Source organism: Gopherus evgoodei, chromosome 3, assembly GCF_007399415.2.
Source record: "Gopherus evgoodei ecotype Sinaloan lineage chromosome 3, rGopEvg1_v1.p, whole genome shotgun sequence".
Lineage (NCBI taxonomy): Eukaryota > Metazoa > Chordata > Testudines > Testudinidae > Gopherus > Gopherus evgoodei.
Genome location: NC_044324.1, coordinates 6,765,656 through 6,779,796, shown reverse-complemented (window position 1 = coordinate 6,779,796; position 14,141 = coordinate 6,765,656). Strand labels below are relative to the sequence as shown.

The following is a 14,141-nucleotide window of genomic DNA, read 5'->3' as shown; positions in this document are numbered from 1 at the left end:
TGGGAACAGGCATTTGGCTCAGGAACTCCCTTCGATGCAGGTCGGATCCGCCGGACCAGGCCAGGGCGTCAGAGCTCTGCTGCTCCCAGAGGCACCCCACATTAACCCCGAGCGCCCCAGGGAACCCTCTCAGTGCCCTGTGCTTGGGACGTCACTCTGCAGGGGGGGCCCAGCCCCAAACAGGGAGCTCTTCAGGGACTAGCAACTCTGGTCTCTCAGCTGGGCCCCCCTACGGCAGGATCAGGCCCTGAGCACAGCCCCATGTGTCCCCCCGAGACAGAACCCTGCTCTGGATCTGTTACACCTTTCTGGCCCTAACATTTTCAGAGACCTTTGAAAAAAATGACCCACCCAAGAATCTGCAGAGAGCCTGAAACAACAGTCCCTGGAGGCATGAACTGACCTGACTCTTCGCAAAGGCTGTTGACTCTGAAACCTAATGGTGCCACAGGGGGCATATCGAGCAGTGAAGACGTGTGTCAGTGTGGATTAGGTCTAACCCAACAGCCCAAGGAGCAGGGATTAGGAGGACATATTTCACTGGAAGCTGTCCCAGAATTCCCAGATCCAGGGGCCAGCCACAGTGTTTAGGCCCAGATTGCATGTAGCAAGGGGGCCTGGCACGGGCTCCAGGAGGCAAACACCGACTGGGGTGACAGGCCCCTAGGAGATGCCATGGCAGCCGTGTGCAGCCCCACTCCCCCGGGGAGACTGGGGCTGGGCCTTACCGGTCGCAGTGCCTGCACTGGATGAGCAGGTCGTCTTCCACATACTTCACCCGGCAGACAGGGCAGGTGACAAGGCTGGCACAGGGGGCGCAGTGCGTGTAGTTGTTCTGCCACTCACAGTGGAACCCAGGGGAGCCCGCCCCACACTGCACACAGCACACGCACCTACCAGAGAGACGGATCAGCGGCAGCAACCCACTTCATCCCCTCCATGCCCCCAGCCCACGTCTCTGAGAGCCCTCCACGCACTGCCCCCCGCCTGCCCCCCCCGAGAGCCCCCCCATCCACTGGCCTGCCCCCCAAGCACTGCCCATCTCATGCCACACTGCCCCCTCCACTGGCCTGCCCCCCCCACACTGCCCGTCTCATGCCACACTGCCCCCCTGCCAGCGTGCCCCCTACCCCACTGAGAGCCCTCCATTCCTTGCGCGCCTCATAGGGCACTGCACCCCCACCCCAGGCCCCATTGCACGCAGAGAGATGGCTCAAGCCGGGGGTCAGAACAGGTCCCCCCCACTCTTGGCCAAGCCCCACGGCATCGCTCCCCCGGCTCTGGGACTCACCACTGGCACTTCCAGCCGCCCTTGGGCACAGTGTGCAGCGGCGGGTCCAGGCAGTAGGTGTGGTAGCTGATGTCGCAGTCGTCGCAGAGCAGCAGGCGCGAGGGGTCTGAGGCCTTTCCGCACACCTCACAGACGATGCACTCCACGCAGCGCCAGCCCTTCAGCAGCATCACCTTGGTGATCTGGGGAGCACAGTGGTGCTGGCACGTGAGGGCTGGCACAGGGAGGGGAGCCCGCCCCCCCCCCCGCGGGGCTGGCACAGGGAGGGGAGCCCTGCCCCCCCCCCCCCCGCAGGGCTGGCACAGGGAGGGGAGCCCGCCCCCCCCCGCGGGGCTGGCACAGGGAGGGGAGCCCTGCCCCCCCCCCCGCGGGGCTGGCACAGGGAGGGGAGCCCGCCCCCCCCCCGCAGGGCTGGCACAAGGAGGGGAGCCCTGCCCCCCCCCGCAGGGCTGGCACAGGGAGGGGGAGGATCAATGGGCACAGAGGTCACACCTCTGCCCAGGGCACCAGACCCAGCTCAGACCACCTCTCCCAGGGCAGAGAGGAAGGAGTATCCGAGGCCCAGGCACGCAGCCTGCGGGACCCACTGTAGGGACCCAAGCCCCACGCTGGAAGGGGCCCAGCGGAACCCAGGTGCAGGGGGAGAGCTGCTCCCAAAGGTGCCCCAGGGCAGGGGACCCAGACTGGGGCTTGGGGGATCTAGCGCCTCCCACTCCACCTTACCTTGCTGTTGACGCAGTAGGGGTGGTAGCACTGGGAGCACTGGGAGCAGGCTAGGAGATGCCCCTCCGCCCCGCGCCCGAAGCTGCCGCACACCACGCACATGTCCTGTGGGGATAGGCAGACGTCGGGGGGCTGGGCAGAGACACAGAGCCCCCTGGCCAACCCAGAACTCGGCTCCTCCCCTCCCCCGGGCCGAGCCCGGAACCCGGCTCCCTCCCCCGGGCCAAGCCCGGAACCCGGCTCTCCCCGCTTCCCACCTCACCCAGCCGAGCCCAGAACCCAACTCCACCTCCTCGCCCAAGCCCAGAATTCAGCTCCTCTGCGCCCCCCCGGCCAAGCCTAGAACTCGGCCCCTCCCCTCCCCGAGCCCAGAACCCAACTCTCTCCCCTTCCCTCCTTCCCCAGCCAAGCCCGTAACCCGGCTCTCCCATCTTCCCTCCTCCCCCGGCTGAGCCCAGAACCCAGCTCTCTCCCCCTCCCCGAGCCCAGAACCCAGCTCTCCCCTCTTCTCCCCCCGGGCCAAGCCCGGAACCCGATTCCCTCCCCTGGGCCAAGTCCAGAACCCACCTCTCCACCCTTCCCTCCCCCCGGCTGAGCCTGGAACCCAGCTCCTCTCCACCCCCTAGCCTGAGCCTGGAACCTGGCTCTCCGCCCCCAGGCCAAGGCCAGAACCCGACTCTTCCCCCCTTCCTCCCCTCCCCCGGCCAAGCCTGGAACCCAGCTCCTCTGCTCCCTAGAACCCCCTTCTTCCCCGTGAGACCCATCTGCTCCCCCACCTGCATGAGGACGAATTTGTCCGTGTTGGAGAAAAGCACCACAGTGTTCTGCATGGTGTCGTCCTCCTCCTCGTCATCCTCCTTGCTGGGGGAGCTGTCGATATCCGCCAGCTGGGGGAGCAGGCAAGACAGGATGAACACATCACCAACAGAGCAGGCACAGATCCCCCACACCGAGCCAGGCACCCCAGGGGCAATCTGGCCAGCTGAGCCAGAGATGGAAGCTCCAGGTTGGGGAGGGGCCTGGCTTAGACACTGGGGGAGAAGGATGTGCTGCAGCACCCTCAGCCCTTAAGGGGAAAGGCTCAGCCCCCCTCTCTCCCCAGCCAGTCCCCCCACTCACCCTGGAGCTCATCAAACCCAGAGCCCTGTGGAGGCATGTCCCCCCACAAGCCAGTCAGTCTTCCCAGCCTGGGATCTAAGCCAGCACCCCCCAGAGGGGAGAGGGCTCCCCTCAACCAGTCCCGCCGCCTGCCCAACGGAGTTACGCTACCAGTTCTGGTTTGAGCCACTGGGGGGTCAGAGCCCATCAGCACAAGGCTCCTGGGGGTCACTCGCCAACCCCAATGCCCCAGCTACCGGGAGTGGCCTGGGCCCCCCACAGACTCCACCCTGGGGAGTGAAGAGATCCACAGCAGCCGCTTCCAAGGGCTGGGGGGGGGGGGCAACGCAGGGATGCAGAACCCTCCCCCGCAGCCCAGCCTTACCGCGAGGGTCTCAATGGACGAGGTGGTTGACTTCAGCCGAGCTCGGCCCCGGCCCCGGCCCCCCTGGGTCCCGCCTCGGGGGCGCCTCCTCCCTGGGAAGCTGCTGCTCCGACCCTAGGGCCAAGGGGGGCAGAGTTTTTACAGCAGCAACCAGGCTTCCTAGAGCCAGGGGACCTGCTCCAGCTGGCATGGCCCCCTGCACACTCCAGAGGGCACCAGGAGATGGCATCGCCCCCGGGACTTGCGGGCAGGGTGGGACCCACGGGGCTACCCCATTCCCTCTTGTCCCCACCCAGCACCCCAGCAGAATGGCCAGCAGGAGATGGCAGGGGCCAACCTGACTCAGCTGGGCAGGGGGTGTCAGATTGGGCTGGGATGGTGCAAGCATGTGGTGAAGGGGTGCCCAGAGCCAGGCCCAATCCTGGTGCTCCCCCTCCTTGCCTGCCCATGCCCTGGTCCCCCCCTTACCTGCTTGAGACGGGAGCGCCCCGGGGAGCTGCGTCGACGCCCCTTCTCCGCCTCGCCCTTGGCCCCGACGCCCGGCTCGAAGAGCAGCGAGTCGTCCGTTTCGGCCAGCGAGTCGGTGCAGTGGGGCAGGGAGCTGGCGTCGTCCTTCTGCAGGCTGTCGGCGGAGGTCATGCCGAGCTCCATGGAGAGCGAGCCGCCGCCCTCGGGGTCGGGAGAGCCCAGCAGGGGCTCCGAGCCGGGAAAGCTGCTTCGGGTGTCGCTCTGGCTCAGGTTGGAGATCTCATTGACGATGTCCGACTTGATGAGGGTGGGGCGGGGCCGCAGGACGGGAGGCTCGGGGCCCACCTCCTCCCCACGCTCCAGCAGCTTCCCACCCGTCCCGTACACCTCCATCGGGGTGGCCGGACCCAGCTCCTCGGGCTCCAGCAGCATGGGGGACCCCTTGGGCTCGCTGTTGAAGCTGACCGGGGTCTGGCTGGACTCAGGGTCCCCCCCGCCCCGGCTCTCCTCCAGCCCATCCTCGCTCAGCTGGGGAGAACGCCGCCCCACAGCTCCTGCCTGCTCCAGCCCAGCAGCTGCCGCCTCCTCCTCTTCCTCCCCCGCCAAGCCTGGGAACGGCCCCAGGGCCACAGCTGGGGTGGGCTGGCCCCCATCCCCCGCAGGGCTGACCAGGGACCCTGCCTCGCCTCCTGCTGTGTCCATCCCCTCCTCCTCCCCACACTCCATCGCTTCCCTGGGCTGTAGGGGGCACAGCTGGGGGGCTGCAGGGGGCGTCTCTGTCTGAGGTGGGGAGGCGGCAGCAGGCTCCTTCTCCATGGGGGGCTGGGGGCTGCCTGCAGGCTCCAGTGGGGCCGCGGTGATGGCAGGGGGCCCCGCTGGCTGCGTGGGGGCCACATCCTCTTTGGCATCCGGTGGTGGCTCCTCGGGGTGGGTGGGCGACGTGGCAACAGGAGAGTCTGGGGAGACAATCAAGGGGGACGGTCACTCTCGTGGGGGTGCAGAACCCCCAGCCCCCGCAGGGTTAATAGGGCCCCACGTCATTGGGGGGCTCGGAGCCTCCCAAGCAGAGGGCCCAACTCCCAGAATGCTCTGGGGCAGCCTTGGCCAGCTGCTCCCTCCCCCCAGATGACAGCAGAGCTCGCAGATCCACCCCCAGGGGTGTTCGTGGGGCCCCCCCTCACCTGGGGGGGCTGGGGGTGGGGCTGGTGGTTCAGGGGCTGTCTCGGGCGGTGTCGGCTCCGTCGCCTCGTCCTTAGCAGGCGCTGCCAGGCCTGGCGTCTCCTCTGGCTCCTCTGCCTCTGGAGCGGGATCTGGGGGACAGGACGGCTGGTTGGCGGGGGCAAGAGGGGGAGACCCCTGCCTCGTCCACCCCCCTGGATCTGCAGACCCAACTGCAGCGCCCAACAGCCGAAGGCCAAGCAGCGCCACCTAGTGCCCCTTGGCAGGCAGCGCAGGGCCACTGGGCTCTGCCAGGGCTCCCACCCCCATCCTCGGGATGGGGGCGCAGCCTGGGGGACACTCAAACACGCCACCTGCCCATGTTGCTTGGGCTCTCCCAAGCTCCAGCCTCTCTGCAGGGCCACCCAGACAGAGGCAAATACGACTGCGGACTTAAAGAAGGGGAGAAACTGAGGCATGGGGGTAGGGACTGGCCATGGTCACACAGCAGCTCAGTGCTGGAGCTGGGAACAGAGGCCAGGGCCCCTGGCCCTTACCACAGGGATCCTTCCTCCCAGCTGGTGGTGAAGAGGCAGATGGACACTCCTGGCACCAAGAAGTAATTCTGACAGCCCACACTGGGGTCAGGGCCCCCCATGCTGTGGGGCCAACGTGGGGTGGGGCATGCGCTCACCTAGTGGTTTGACATCACACTCCGAGGGCATCTCTTCCTGGGGTCCGGCCCTGTCTGGCTGCGGGGGCTTCTGCTGCCCTTGACATGCCTGGCAGGTGGAACCCCCTGCTGCGTCGCTGTCCGGGGGCAAGGGCCTGGGGGGATGAGCCACGTGAGGAGTGTCAGAGCCCCTGACCCACCCAGCCGGCCAGAGATGCTGTGAGGATTGGGGGGCTGGAGAGGAGGGATCCTCCCCTCTCCCCTGGCCCCCACACTGGGGCTGCAGCTAGAACACACCCTGGACCCCCGAGCACCCACCTGGTGGTGCCCACAGCCCCTCCCCTGGCACCTGCTGCACTGGGCTCAGCAGCTTATAATGGGGGGGCGGGGCTATCCGGCATGGCCAGGCCGACCCTCCTGCCCCCCGGCAGGACCCCCATGCAGTTCCCAGGGGGTCCCCTTTGCAACTCACTTCTGGCAGCTCTGACAGCGCCGGGCGGCATCAGTGCCTCCTGCCGCGCTCCGCTGACGCTGGCACCCTTCACACACCGAGTAGTTCTCATACCAGTGGCACCCGGGGTCGAGCGCCGCTGGCCGTGACCCACAGTGGGAGCACACCCGGCAGTTCTGCAGGGAGACACACAGACAGGGGGGTTGGCTGGCTCAGAGGGCAGAGAATGTGGCATGGGGCCTTCCCCCTCTAGGGGGGCAGTGGATCTGATCTGACCCCAAGGCAGGGGGACTGGCTGGCTCAGTGGGGTGGGGAATGGGGCATTTCCCCTCTGGGTGGCACCAGCTCTGACCTGGCCCCAGGGCAGGAGCAGGGGACTGGCTGGCTCAGGGTCGGTGTCGTGCAGGGATTTCTTCCCCTTGGATTATGGGGGAAGTGGGCCTGGGAAAGCCTGGGGGTCCCGGTCCCTCCCCTTGGCATCAGGTGAAGCAAAGCAGGATCAGCTCTGTTGGACAAGCTGCCAGGGCCCCAGAGCAGAGGCCACCCTGGCAGTCGGCCAGGCCCGGCCTCCTCCTGCAGGCGAAGCAGGTGTGGAGCTCACCTTGCACTTCCAGGAGTCCGTGGGAAGGCTCTCGATGGCCGGCTTCAAGCAGAATGTGTGGTAGCCCTTATCACAGGCCTCACACACCAGCATCATGGAGTCCGCGCCGGGCTGTCTGCAGGGAAGATGCTGCTGTCAGACAAGCCCCAGGCCCCTCGCAGACTGAGTGCCGCCCTGGCCTCCCCACAGCTCTCTGGAGAGAGCAACGCTGAGGATAAAATCTAGGAGTCCAGACTCCCAGCCCCGGGCCTCTGACCCACTAGACTCCCCCCGCCAGAGCTGGGGACAGAACCCAGGAGTCTTGGCTCCCAGGCCCTGTCTCTGCTGTAACCCACTACACTCCACTCCTCTCGAAGAGCCGGGGATAGAACCCAGGTGTTCTGGGTCCCAGCTCCCCCTCCCCAGACCAGGAAGGCTGGTGCAGGTCACACAGGGCCTGTGCCCAGGGTTTTGCCACCTACCTGCATGTTTGGCAGACTTTGCACTCGGGGCACTGCCAGCCAGAGCGCTTGCGCGGCGTGATGGGGACATCCAGGCAGGTGCCGTGGTAGTGCAGCCCACAGCTGGTGCAGAAGAGCAGGTCGCGCAGGTCCCCCGGCCCGTCACAAACCATGCATCGCGAGTCCTCTGGGCGTGGGGGGCAGGGAGTCAGGGAAACAAGCCCTCTTGCACCCACACTGCCCGGGATGCCAAGCCTCTTCCCCCCCACCCAAAGCCTTGTGCCATAGACCCTGTCCACCCCCTAGGGCTTCCCCCTGGCTAGCAGCATCCTCAGCCCCCCTCACAACCCACCCTCCCCCTCAAGGATCTCACAGCACCTCACCGACATCCACTTGGATCCCCAACTCCACCATCACAGCAGTGACTGATCCAGGAAGAGTACCCAGGAGTCCTGGCTCCCAGCCCCGTCCCACCCACTCTAACCACTAGACCCCATTCCCCTATCTGAGTCCTGGCTCCCAGCCCCCTGCTCTTACCACTAGACCCCACTCCCGTCCCAGAGCTGGGATAGAACCCAGGAGTCCTGGCTCCCAGCCTCCTGCTCTAACCACTAGACCCCACTCCCCCAGCTCCTTATCCCCTCTAAAACTCCACCAACCCAGTGGCAGAGGTGCCCTCAAGCAGCCCCTGTCCCTGCCCTTCTTCACAGGCCGGCACCTACCCATCTGCACCGCCTCAGCCACGTGCTCTGGGCACAGGAGCCGGAGGGTTTTCATGGACTGGAAGGAGCCGCTGGCTGCCGCGCATGGGAAGTGGTAGCGCCGCGGACACCCCTCCGAGTGGCACTGAATGGTAGCACCCATCCTCTGACAGTGTTCACATTTCTGAAAGCAGCAGGGACCCCAGCGAGGTTAGAGACGCGGATGGATGGAGGCTGCCACAGCTTGGCTCCGCCGGGGCAAACCCCAAGAGCCCACCAGCCCCCATATGCGGCCACCTCTGGGGTGAGGTGTGGCAGCTGCTGAGAGCTACAAAGCAACATGAGGCAAGGATCCCTCATCTGGGGCTGAGATGCAGCCACCTCTGGGGTGGGACATAGCAGCTGCTCGCACAGCGATCGCTCGCTCAGCACAGATACGCAGACACCCGAGGGGAGCGGAGCAGCTGATTAACAGGACGGAAAGTGAAGGAGAAGCCCTTAGCTGTGGTGGGAAATCAGGGAGGTAAATGCAAACACCCCTTTGGTATTTGTCCAGGAGGCTAGCGTTCATGCCGAGAGCTTCAGGGGCAGGGCCTCACTTTTACACCTCTTATGGGGGACAGGGCCTGTGGCAGCACCGGGACCTGTCCCTTCCTCAGAGGTCTCCCCTCCCAGGGGGACACTGGGTCAGCTCTGCTTAGCCAGACACCCCACATGAGTGCAGGCCAAGGGGTCACCTAACCCCCATTGCCAGGGGGCCCGCAGGCCCTCCCTCCCCTTCCATTTGCTCACCCACCCCACCCCCTCACCTGCGAGATCCCTGAGAAAACAGCTTTGTCCACGTCGCTCAGCCCAGCTCCAGCCTGTGGCTGCACCCCCACCGACCAGGCAGCGCACCAGTGGTGGGCCCAGCAGTGCCCTGCGAGGGGAGGCAAGACGTTAATGGGGAGGGCTGGGTAGGAGCCCCCCGCTCTCCTTCTCCAAACTCTGCCAGCAGGCAGGGAGCCCTCCACAGAGACATCTCGGCACCCCACTGAGGGGGCACAAAGCACTTGAAAAGGAAGGAGACGCCCGAGCTCCACAGCAGCCTTTGCGCTTGGGTCCCTGGGTGGGGGGGCATTGGTGTGAGAGGCTAAGGCTGAGGCGGCAGGGGCAGCAGGAGCACCAGTACAGCTGGGGGGGGGGCTAGGGCTGAAGAGGCAGGGGCACCAGTACAGATCGGGGGGGGGGAGCTTAGGGCAGGGGCACCAATACAGTGGGGGGCGGGGGCTAGGGCTGAGGCGGCAGGGGCACCAGTACGGGGGGGGGGGGGGGGGGGAGCCTAGGGCAGGGGCAGCAGGGGCACCAGTCCAGTGGGAGGCAGGAGGCTAGGGCTGAGGCGGCAGGGGCACCAGTATGAGGGGGCGTGGGGGGGAGCCTAGGGCAGGGGCGGCAGGGGCACCAGTACAGTGGGAGGCGGAGCCCAGGGCGGGGGCGGCAGGGGCACCAGTACAGTGGGAGGCGGAGCCCAGGGCGGGGGCGGCAGGGGCACCAGTACAGTGGGAGGCGGAGCCCAGGGCGGGGGCGGCAGGGGCACCAGCAGGCCCCGCGGAAGGAAGACACTCGCCCCGTGCTCCTTACCCGCTGGGCCGAAGAGCTCTCCTGGTGACACCCCCTCCGCGAAGCCGATCAGGGACAGGTCGTCCCCAGGGGCCCGAGTCTCGCCAGGGCCCCTCCCATCCGGCAGCCCGGAGAGACGCTCAGGCCAGTCGGGCGCCGGCTCGAAGCGCTGCAGCATCCCCTGCCCATGCAGGCTCCACTCGCCGCAGTTGCAGAGGGCACAACGCCTGGGCAGGGCGCTGGGGGCAGATACGAGAGCAGAGTCAGTGGGGGCAGGGTGGGGAGCCTGCAGAAAAACGCTACGCTCCCCCCCCCCTCCGCCACCCCAGTCACCTCCCCTCCTGATCCATCCAATGTCCTCCTGCCCCCATGTCTCCTTCCCATCCCTGGGGGGCAAAGGGCATCCCAGCATCCCCCTGGGCTTTTGGGTCCCAGCACCAACCAGGCAGCTCCATTTGGCTTCCCTACAAGATAAAGGATCTGGGGCCTGAGCTCCAGAATGGGCCCCTCTGGGGCATCACTCAAGTGGGACGGACCCACTCCCCTCGACTGCTCCCTGCCCTAAATCACAGCACACAACTCCAGGCTCTGCCCCCCCAGCGTCACAGGTGCCCCATCCCCCAACGCTCACCTGCAGGTCTGGGGCGGCTCCTTGGCTTCTGGCTCCTGGGCAGCGGGAGCCGCTTCCGGTGGCTTCAGGGGGCCTCCTTCTGCGCCGCCCCGCTCTTCCGAAGATGCACTCCCGTCGGCTGCAACAAGGGGGCTGCCCCGTCAGGATCCCAGCAGCGGAGGTGCCCCCTCACCATTACGCCAATCTCCCCCCTCCCCGCCATCCGACACCCCCACAGGCCCAGCCCCAGCCCAGCCCCTACTTTCAGGGCACCGAGTGCATCCCCCTCACCCAGCAGAGGCCGTCCCACTGGGGGATCCCTCTGCACCAGGCAGCTGCATGTCGGCCCCACCTCAGCCAGCGCAGCTCCCCGGGATGCACCACGGGTCCCCAACAGGACAGTGTAATGCCTGGTGAGCCACTTGCTTCGCCAGACATGTCCCCAGCATGGCATGGATCACTCATCCACCGGCCCCTTCCAGGCCCTTCGCCCACGGCTCACCGTTGCTCCCTCGTTACTGAGCTGGGCCACTCTCAGACCCATTGCTCTGATGGGGAAACTGAGGCACCAGCCCACGATCAAACAATACAGCTGGGGATACAACCCAGGAGTCCTGGATCCCAGCCCCCCAGCTCTAACCTCTCAACCCCATTCTTTAGGGGAAGGTGTTTCAGGTAAACCGGGGACACACAGGCGTTGGCAATTCCCAGGTAAAATGTGGCCAACGTGGCTGTTTCTGTGGGATGGAAGATGGGGACATGTGGCTCCGAAACCCAACACCCCAAAGGGGTACGACTCCACCTCGCCAGGCATGGGCTGTACCCCTGTGCCATGCCACACTGCAGCCCTTGACAATGGCTCGGGCAGCCACCAGCCTCCAGGCCAGGCGGCTCTGGCAGAGCTGCAATGGGTGCTCCCAGCAATGCCCTATCTGGCTTCACCCCCCTGCCCCGGACTCACCTGGTACCTCACAGTCTTTGGCCTGGCTGGGCGGTTTCCGATCATCCATCCCGTCTCCTGCCGTCCCTCCCAGAGAGACCTGTGGCGGGAAGGAGGGGACATGTCAGCTCCTGAAAATCGGTCATGCCCTTGCCCACTGTGCCCTCCGTCCGCCCCCAGCTCCAGCCTAATCCCAGCCCTGCTCCCATTGGCACGCCAGGCTCTCGGTCACTGGCACAGACCCCGCACGGCGAGACCAAGATGCTTGCCTCTGGGTCACCTGCCCCTGGCGTTGCTCCCACCAGACGGCTGCTCAAGTGGGGTAGGTCTCAGCCAGCTCCCTGCAGGCCAGGGCCCATGTCACAGAAACCAGCCCCACAGCCCCAGCAGGCCAGGAACCCTGCCCCCACCCCACAGGGGTCAGCTCACAGCCTCCTGCAAACCCCAAGGCCTGTCTGGGGTGGTGCCAGCCCCACAGGGCTGGAGTCTGCAGTTCTTTGCCTCGCTAGAGCAGGTGCAGCCAGGGCAGAGACACGACAGGCTTCCCTGCCACAAACACAGCCCCGACCCCTTCACTCGCCTGCCGAGAGCCACCGGGGCCTGTCCCCAGCCCGGGCATTGTCAGAGCCAGACAATGCCCAGAGAGACCCCCACATGTGCACTGAGAGCTGGCAAACTGGTGGTGCCCACTGGGCTCATCACATAATACTCCCTGCCGAATCAGAACCGGCCCTGTGCATCAGCAGCCAGGACACGGAGAGGGGCGGCTCTGCAGGGCCAGGCTGGCGGGGCAGCTGGAGGCGGGACTCTGTCACCAGGGCGTCAGACAGGCACCTGCCGGCACCACAAGAACGACCAGTGTGCGCCCCGCAGCGGGTCTGCTCTGGGGAGGGAGGTCTGGCCAAATCCCAGGCTTGTGCTAAAGTAAGCAGGACCAGAGAAACCGTGTCTGGGGGGAGGGTCCCAGCATGCCTTGCTCCGAGCACACATTTCACAGGACCCTTGTGCCAACTGGACACGCCTCGCACACTCCGAACCCCTGCCTGGTCTCACCACCCCCCTGGCCGCTTCTCCTACCACGCTACCCCCACACCAGCTGCGGCGGGTACCCAGGTGCAACATGGGAGCTGTAGTTCTACCAGCTTGCCATGGCCTTGGGCCCAGGAACAGGAAGGGGTCGGCGCAGCATATCTGAGGCAGGGTGCTCGCAGGCGAGGCCTGTGGCATCTGCATGGACTGACCTCGATTAGAGTCACCGCAGGTGGTAGCAGCCAGCTTCCTCCCAGGCACAGCCCGCAGGAGCGGGCACCCCCAGACGCCATCTGGCTCATGGGTTCGGGGGCCCAGACAGCACTGAGAAGCAGCTGGCCCAGTGAGGGCACCAGGCAATGCCACCTTACCCACTGCGCTGCCGTCCATGCAACCACTGGGCGAAGCCCAAAACTAGAGTGAAAACAAGGGCGTGCGGACACACTCAGGGCTTCTGGGTTCCATCCCCTGCCACTGTGAGATCCTGGACAAGCTGCCGCCTCTCCGTGACTCAGTTTCCCCATCAGCACCACAGGCTGATGCTGCCCTCCCCAGCACAGTCCCTAACGAGCTCGTCAGGTCAGAGGGCAGTGTTTGTTTGACCTTCCCCTGGGCGCACAGACTCTCCTAAGTGCAATGGGATTGTTCTTCCCTGCGAGCAGCCAGGGTTTGCAGTGTTGTCTGAAGACAGAGCTTCCTGGGGCAAAGTCCCCCAGGGACAATGGCAGAAGGGGAAAAGCATGCCCCCCAAAACATCCCAAGTTGCTCTGCACCAGTCTCCCATTCGGGCAGCGATCAGCCCTGACCCTGCTTAGCTTCGGAGAGCCACTGAGCCCTCAGCTGGGGCTGGCTGCATGGACAGTTCACCTGGGAGCTCTGGGGGACGGGGGGAGACATCACCTCCCCCATATTCCAGGCCCCAGAGGAGCTGGCTCCAGGCATCATCAGAGATAAGGCACTGGGCTAGACAGCTCCAATCTGCTGGAGCCTGAGGGATGCTCTGTGCCACCTCCCCAGCCGAGCTCCCTTGGAAGGCAGGGCACCTGCTGGTGGAGTGGGCCACGAGCCCTCTGACCCCCTCCACCCAGGCATTTGCCCCCAGAGTCCTGGAAAGCCAAGTGCAGCCTTACCCAAGCCACGCCAGGCATCGCCGGCAACGATGGCACGAGAGGATGAGAACTAGGTCGAAGTGTGGGGTTGGAGGGCCAGAGACAGCAGCTCCCGTGTTAGCACGTTCCAGCCACCAAGTCTGCATCTGGTGGAAGGCAGCACGGCCTAGTGTTCAGAGTAGGAGATCTATCTGGGTTCCATCCCCAGCTCTGAGAGGGGAGTGGGGGCTAGTGGTTAGAGCAGGGGGCTGGGAGCCAGGACTCCTGGGTTCTCTCCCCGGCTCTGGCAGGGAAGTGGGGTCTGGTGGGTTAGAACAGGGGGCTGGGAGCCAGGACTCCTGGGTTCTCTCCCCGGATCTGGGATAGGTCTTGTGGCTGGGAGCTGGAACACCTGGATTCTGTTTTGACTCCCACTGTGACCTTGGGCCAGTCGCTTCTCAGCACCTCAGTCTCCTCCTACTGCAGAAAGTGTGTAGATGGGGCAGGACCTGGCAAACGGCCAAGACACTCCACTCCCCACTAGGACCCAAAGGGCACTCAGCCCCCCCAGGGCCAAGCCAGGCATTCACAAGTCGCTTTGAGGTCCCCTAAAAGAAAGTCACTGGAGAAACGGCCAGGTAGGACAGACCTGATGGCACCAGAGGCGGGACAAGGATGAGGGAGCCTTAGTCCAGACTGGCAGGGCCCGGGTACGCCCCTACCAGCATCACCAACCTCTTGCTGGTGCCACCAGGGTCAGCAACGGACCTTCCCGGAGAACCGGGGCTGAGAACGACACCTCCCAGCCTCACGGGGGGACAGGGAGAAAATGGACAGAACCATCGCCGGCCATTTCTCTGTTGGATGCTAATGACCCCGAGGTCTC

General features: G+C 65.7%; 1 protein-coding gene across 9 annotated transcripts in view; it reads right to left on the bottom strand.

Moving 5' to 3' along the window:
- Positions 1-14,141, bottom strand: part of KMT2D (lysine methyltransferase 2D) — a 43,963-nt gene that overhangs the window by 26,960 nt on the left and 2,862 nt on the right. For 7 of the 9 annotated variants that reach the window (XM_030554718.1, XM_030554721.1, XM_030554720.1 and 4 more), the window contains exons 2-17: positions 11,160-11,238; positions 10,220-10,337; positions 9,610-9,827; positions 8,799-8,908; positions 8,011-8,173; positions 7,310-7,475; positions 6,849-6,963; positions 6,269-6,423; positions 5,818-5,951; positions 5,147-5,275; positions 3,966-4,921; positions 3,498-3,611; positions 2,791-2,901; positions 2,015-2,119; positions 1,292-1,473; positions 729-893 (exon numbers count right to left, since the gene is read on the bottom strand). In XM_030554718.1, the coding sequence (XP_030410578.1) occupies positions 729-893; positions 1,292-1,473; positions 2,015-2,119; positions 2,791-2,901; positions 3,498-3,611; positions 3,966-4,921; positions 5,147-5,275; positions 5,818-5,951; positions 6,269-6,423; positions 6,849-6,963; positions 7,310-7,475; positions 8,011-8,173; positions 8,799-8,908; positions 9,610-9,827; positions 10,220-10,337; positions 11,160-11,208 (2,990 nt within the window). In that variant the 5' untranslated portion in view covers positions 11,209-11,238. The remainder of the gene's footprint in view (positions 1-728; positions 894-1,291; positions 1,474-2,014; positions 2,120-2,790; positions 2,902-3,497; positions 3,612-3,965; positions 4,922-5,146; positions 5,276-5,817; positions 5,952-6,268; positions 6,424-6,848; positions 6,964-7,309; positions 7,476-8,010; positions 8,174-8,798; positions 8,909-9,609; positions 9,828-10,219; positions 10,338-11,159; positions 11,239-14,141) is intronic. The other 2 variants (XM_030554724.1, XM_030554725.1) reach the window with 2 other exon arrangements.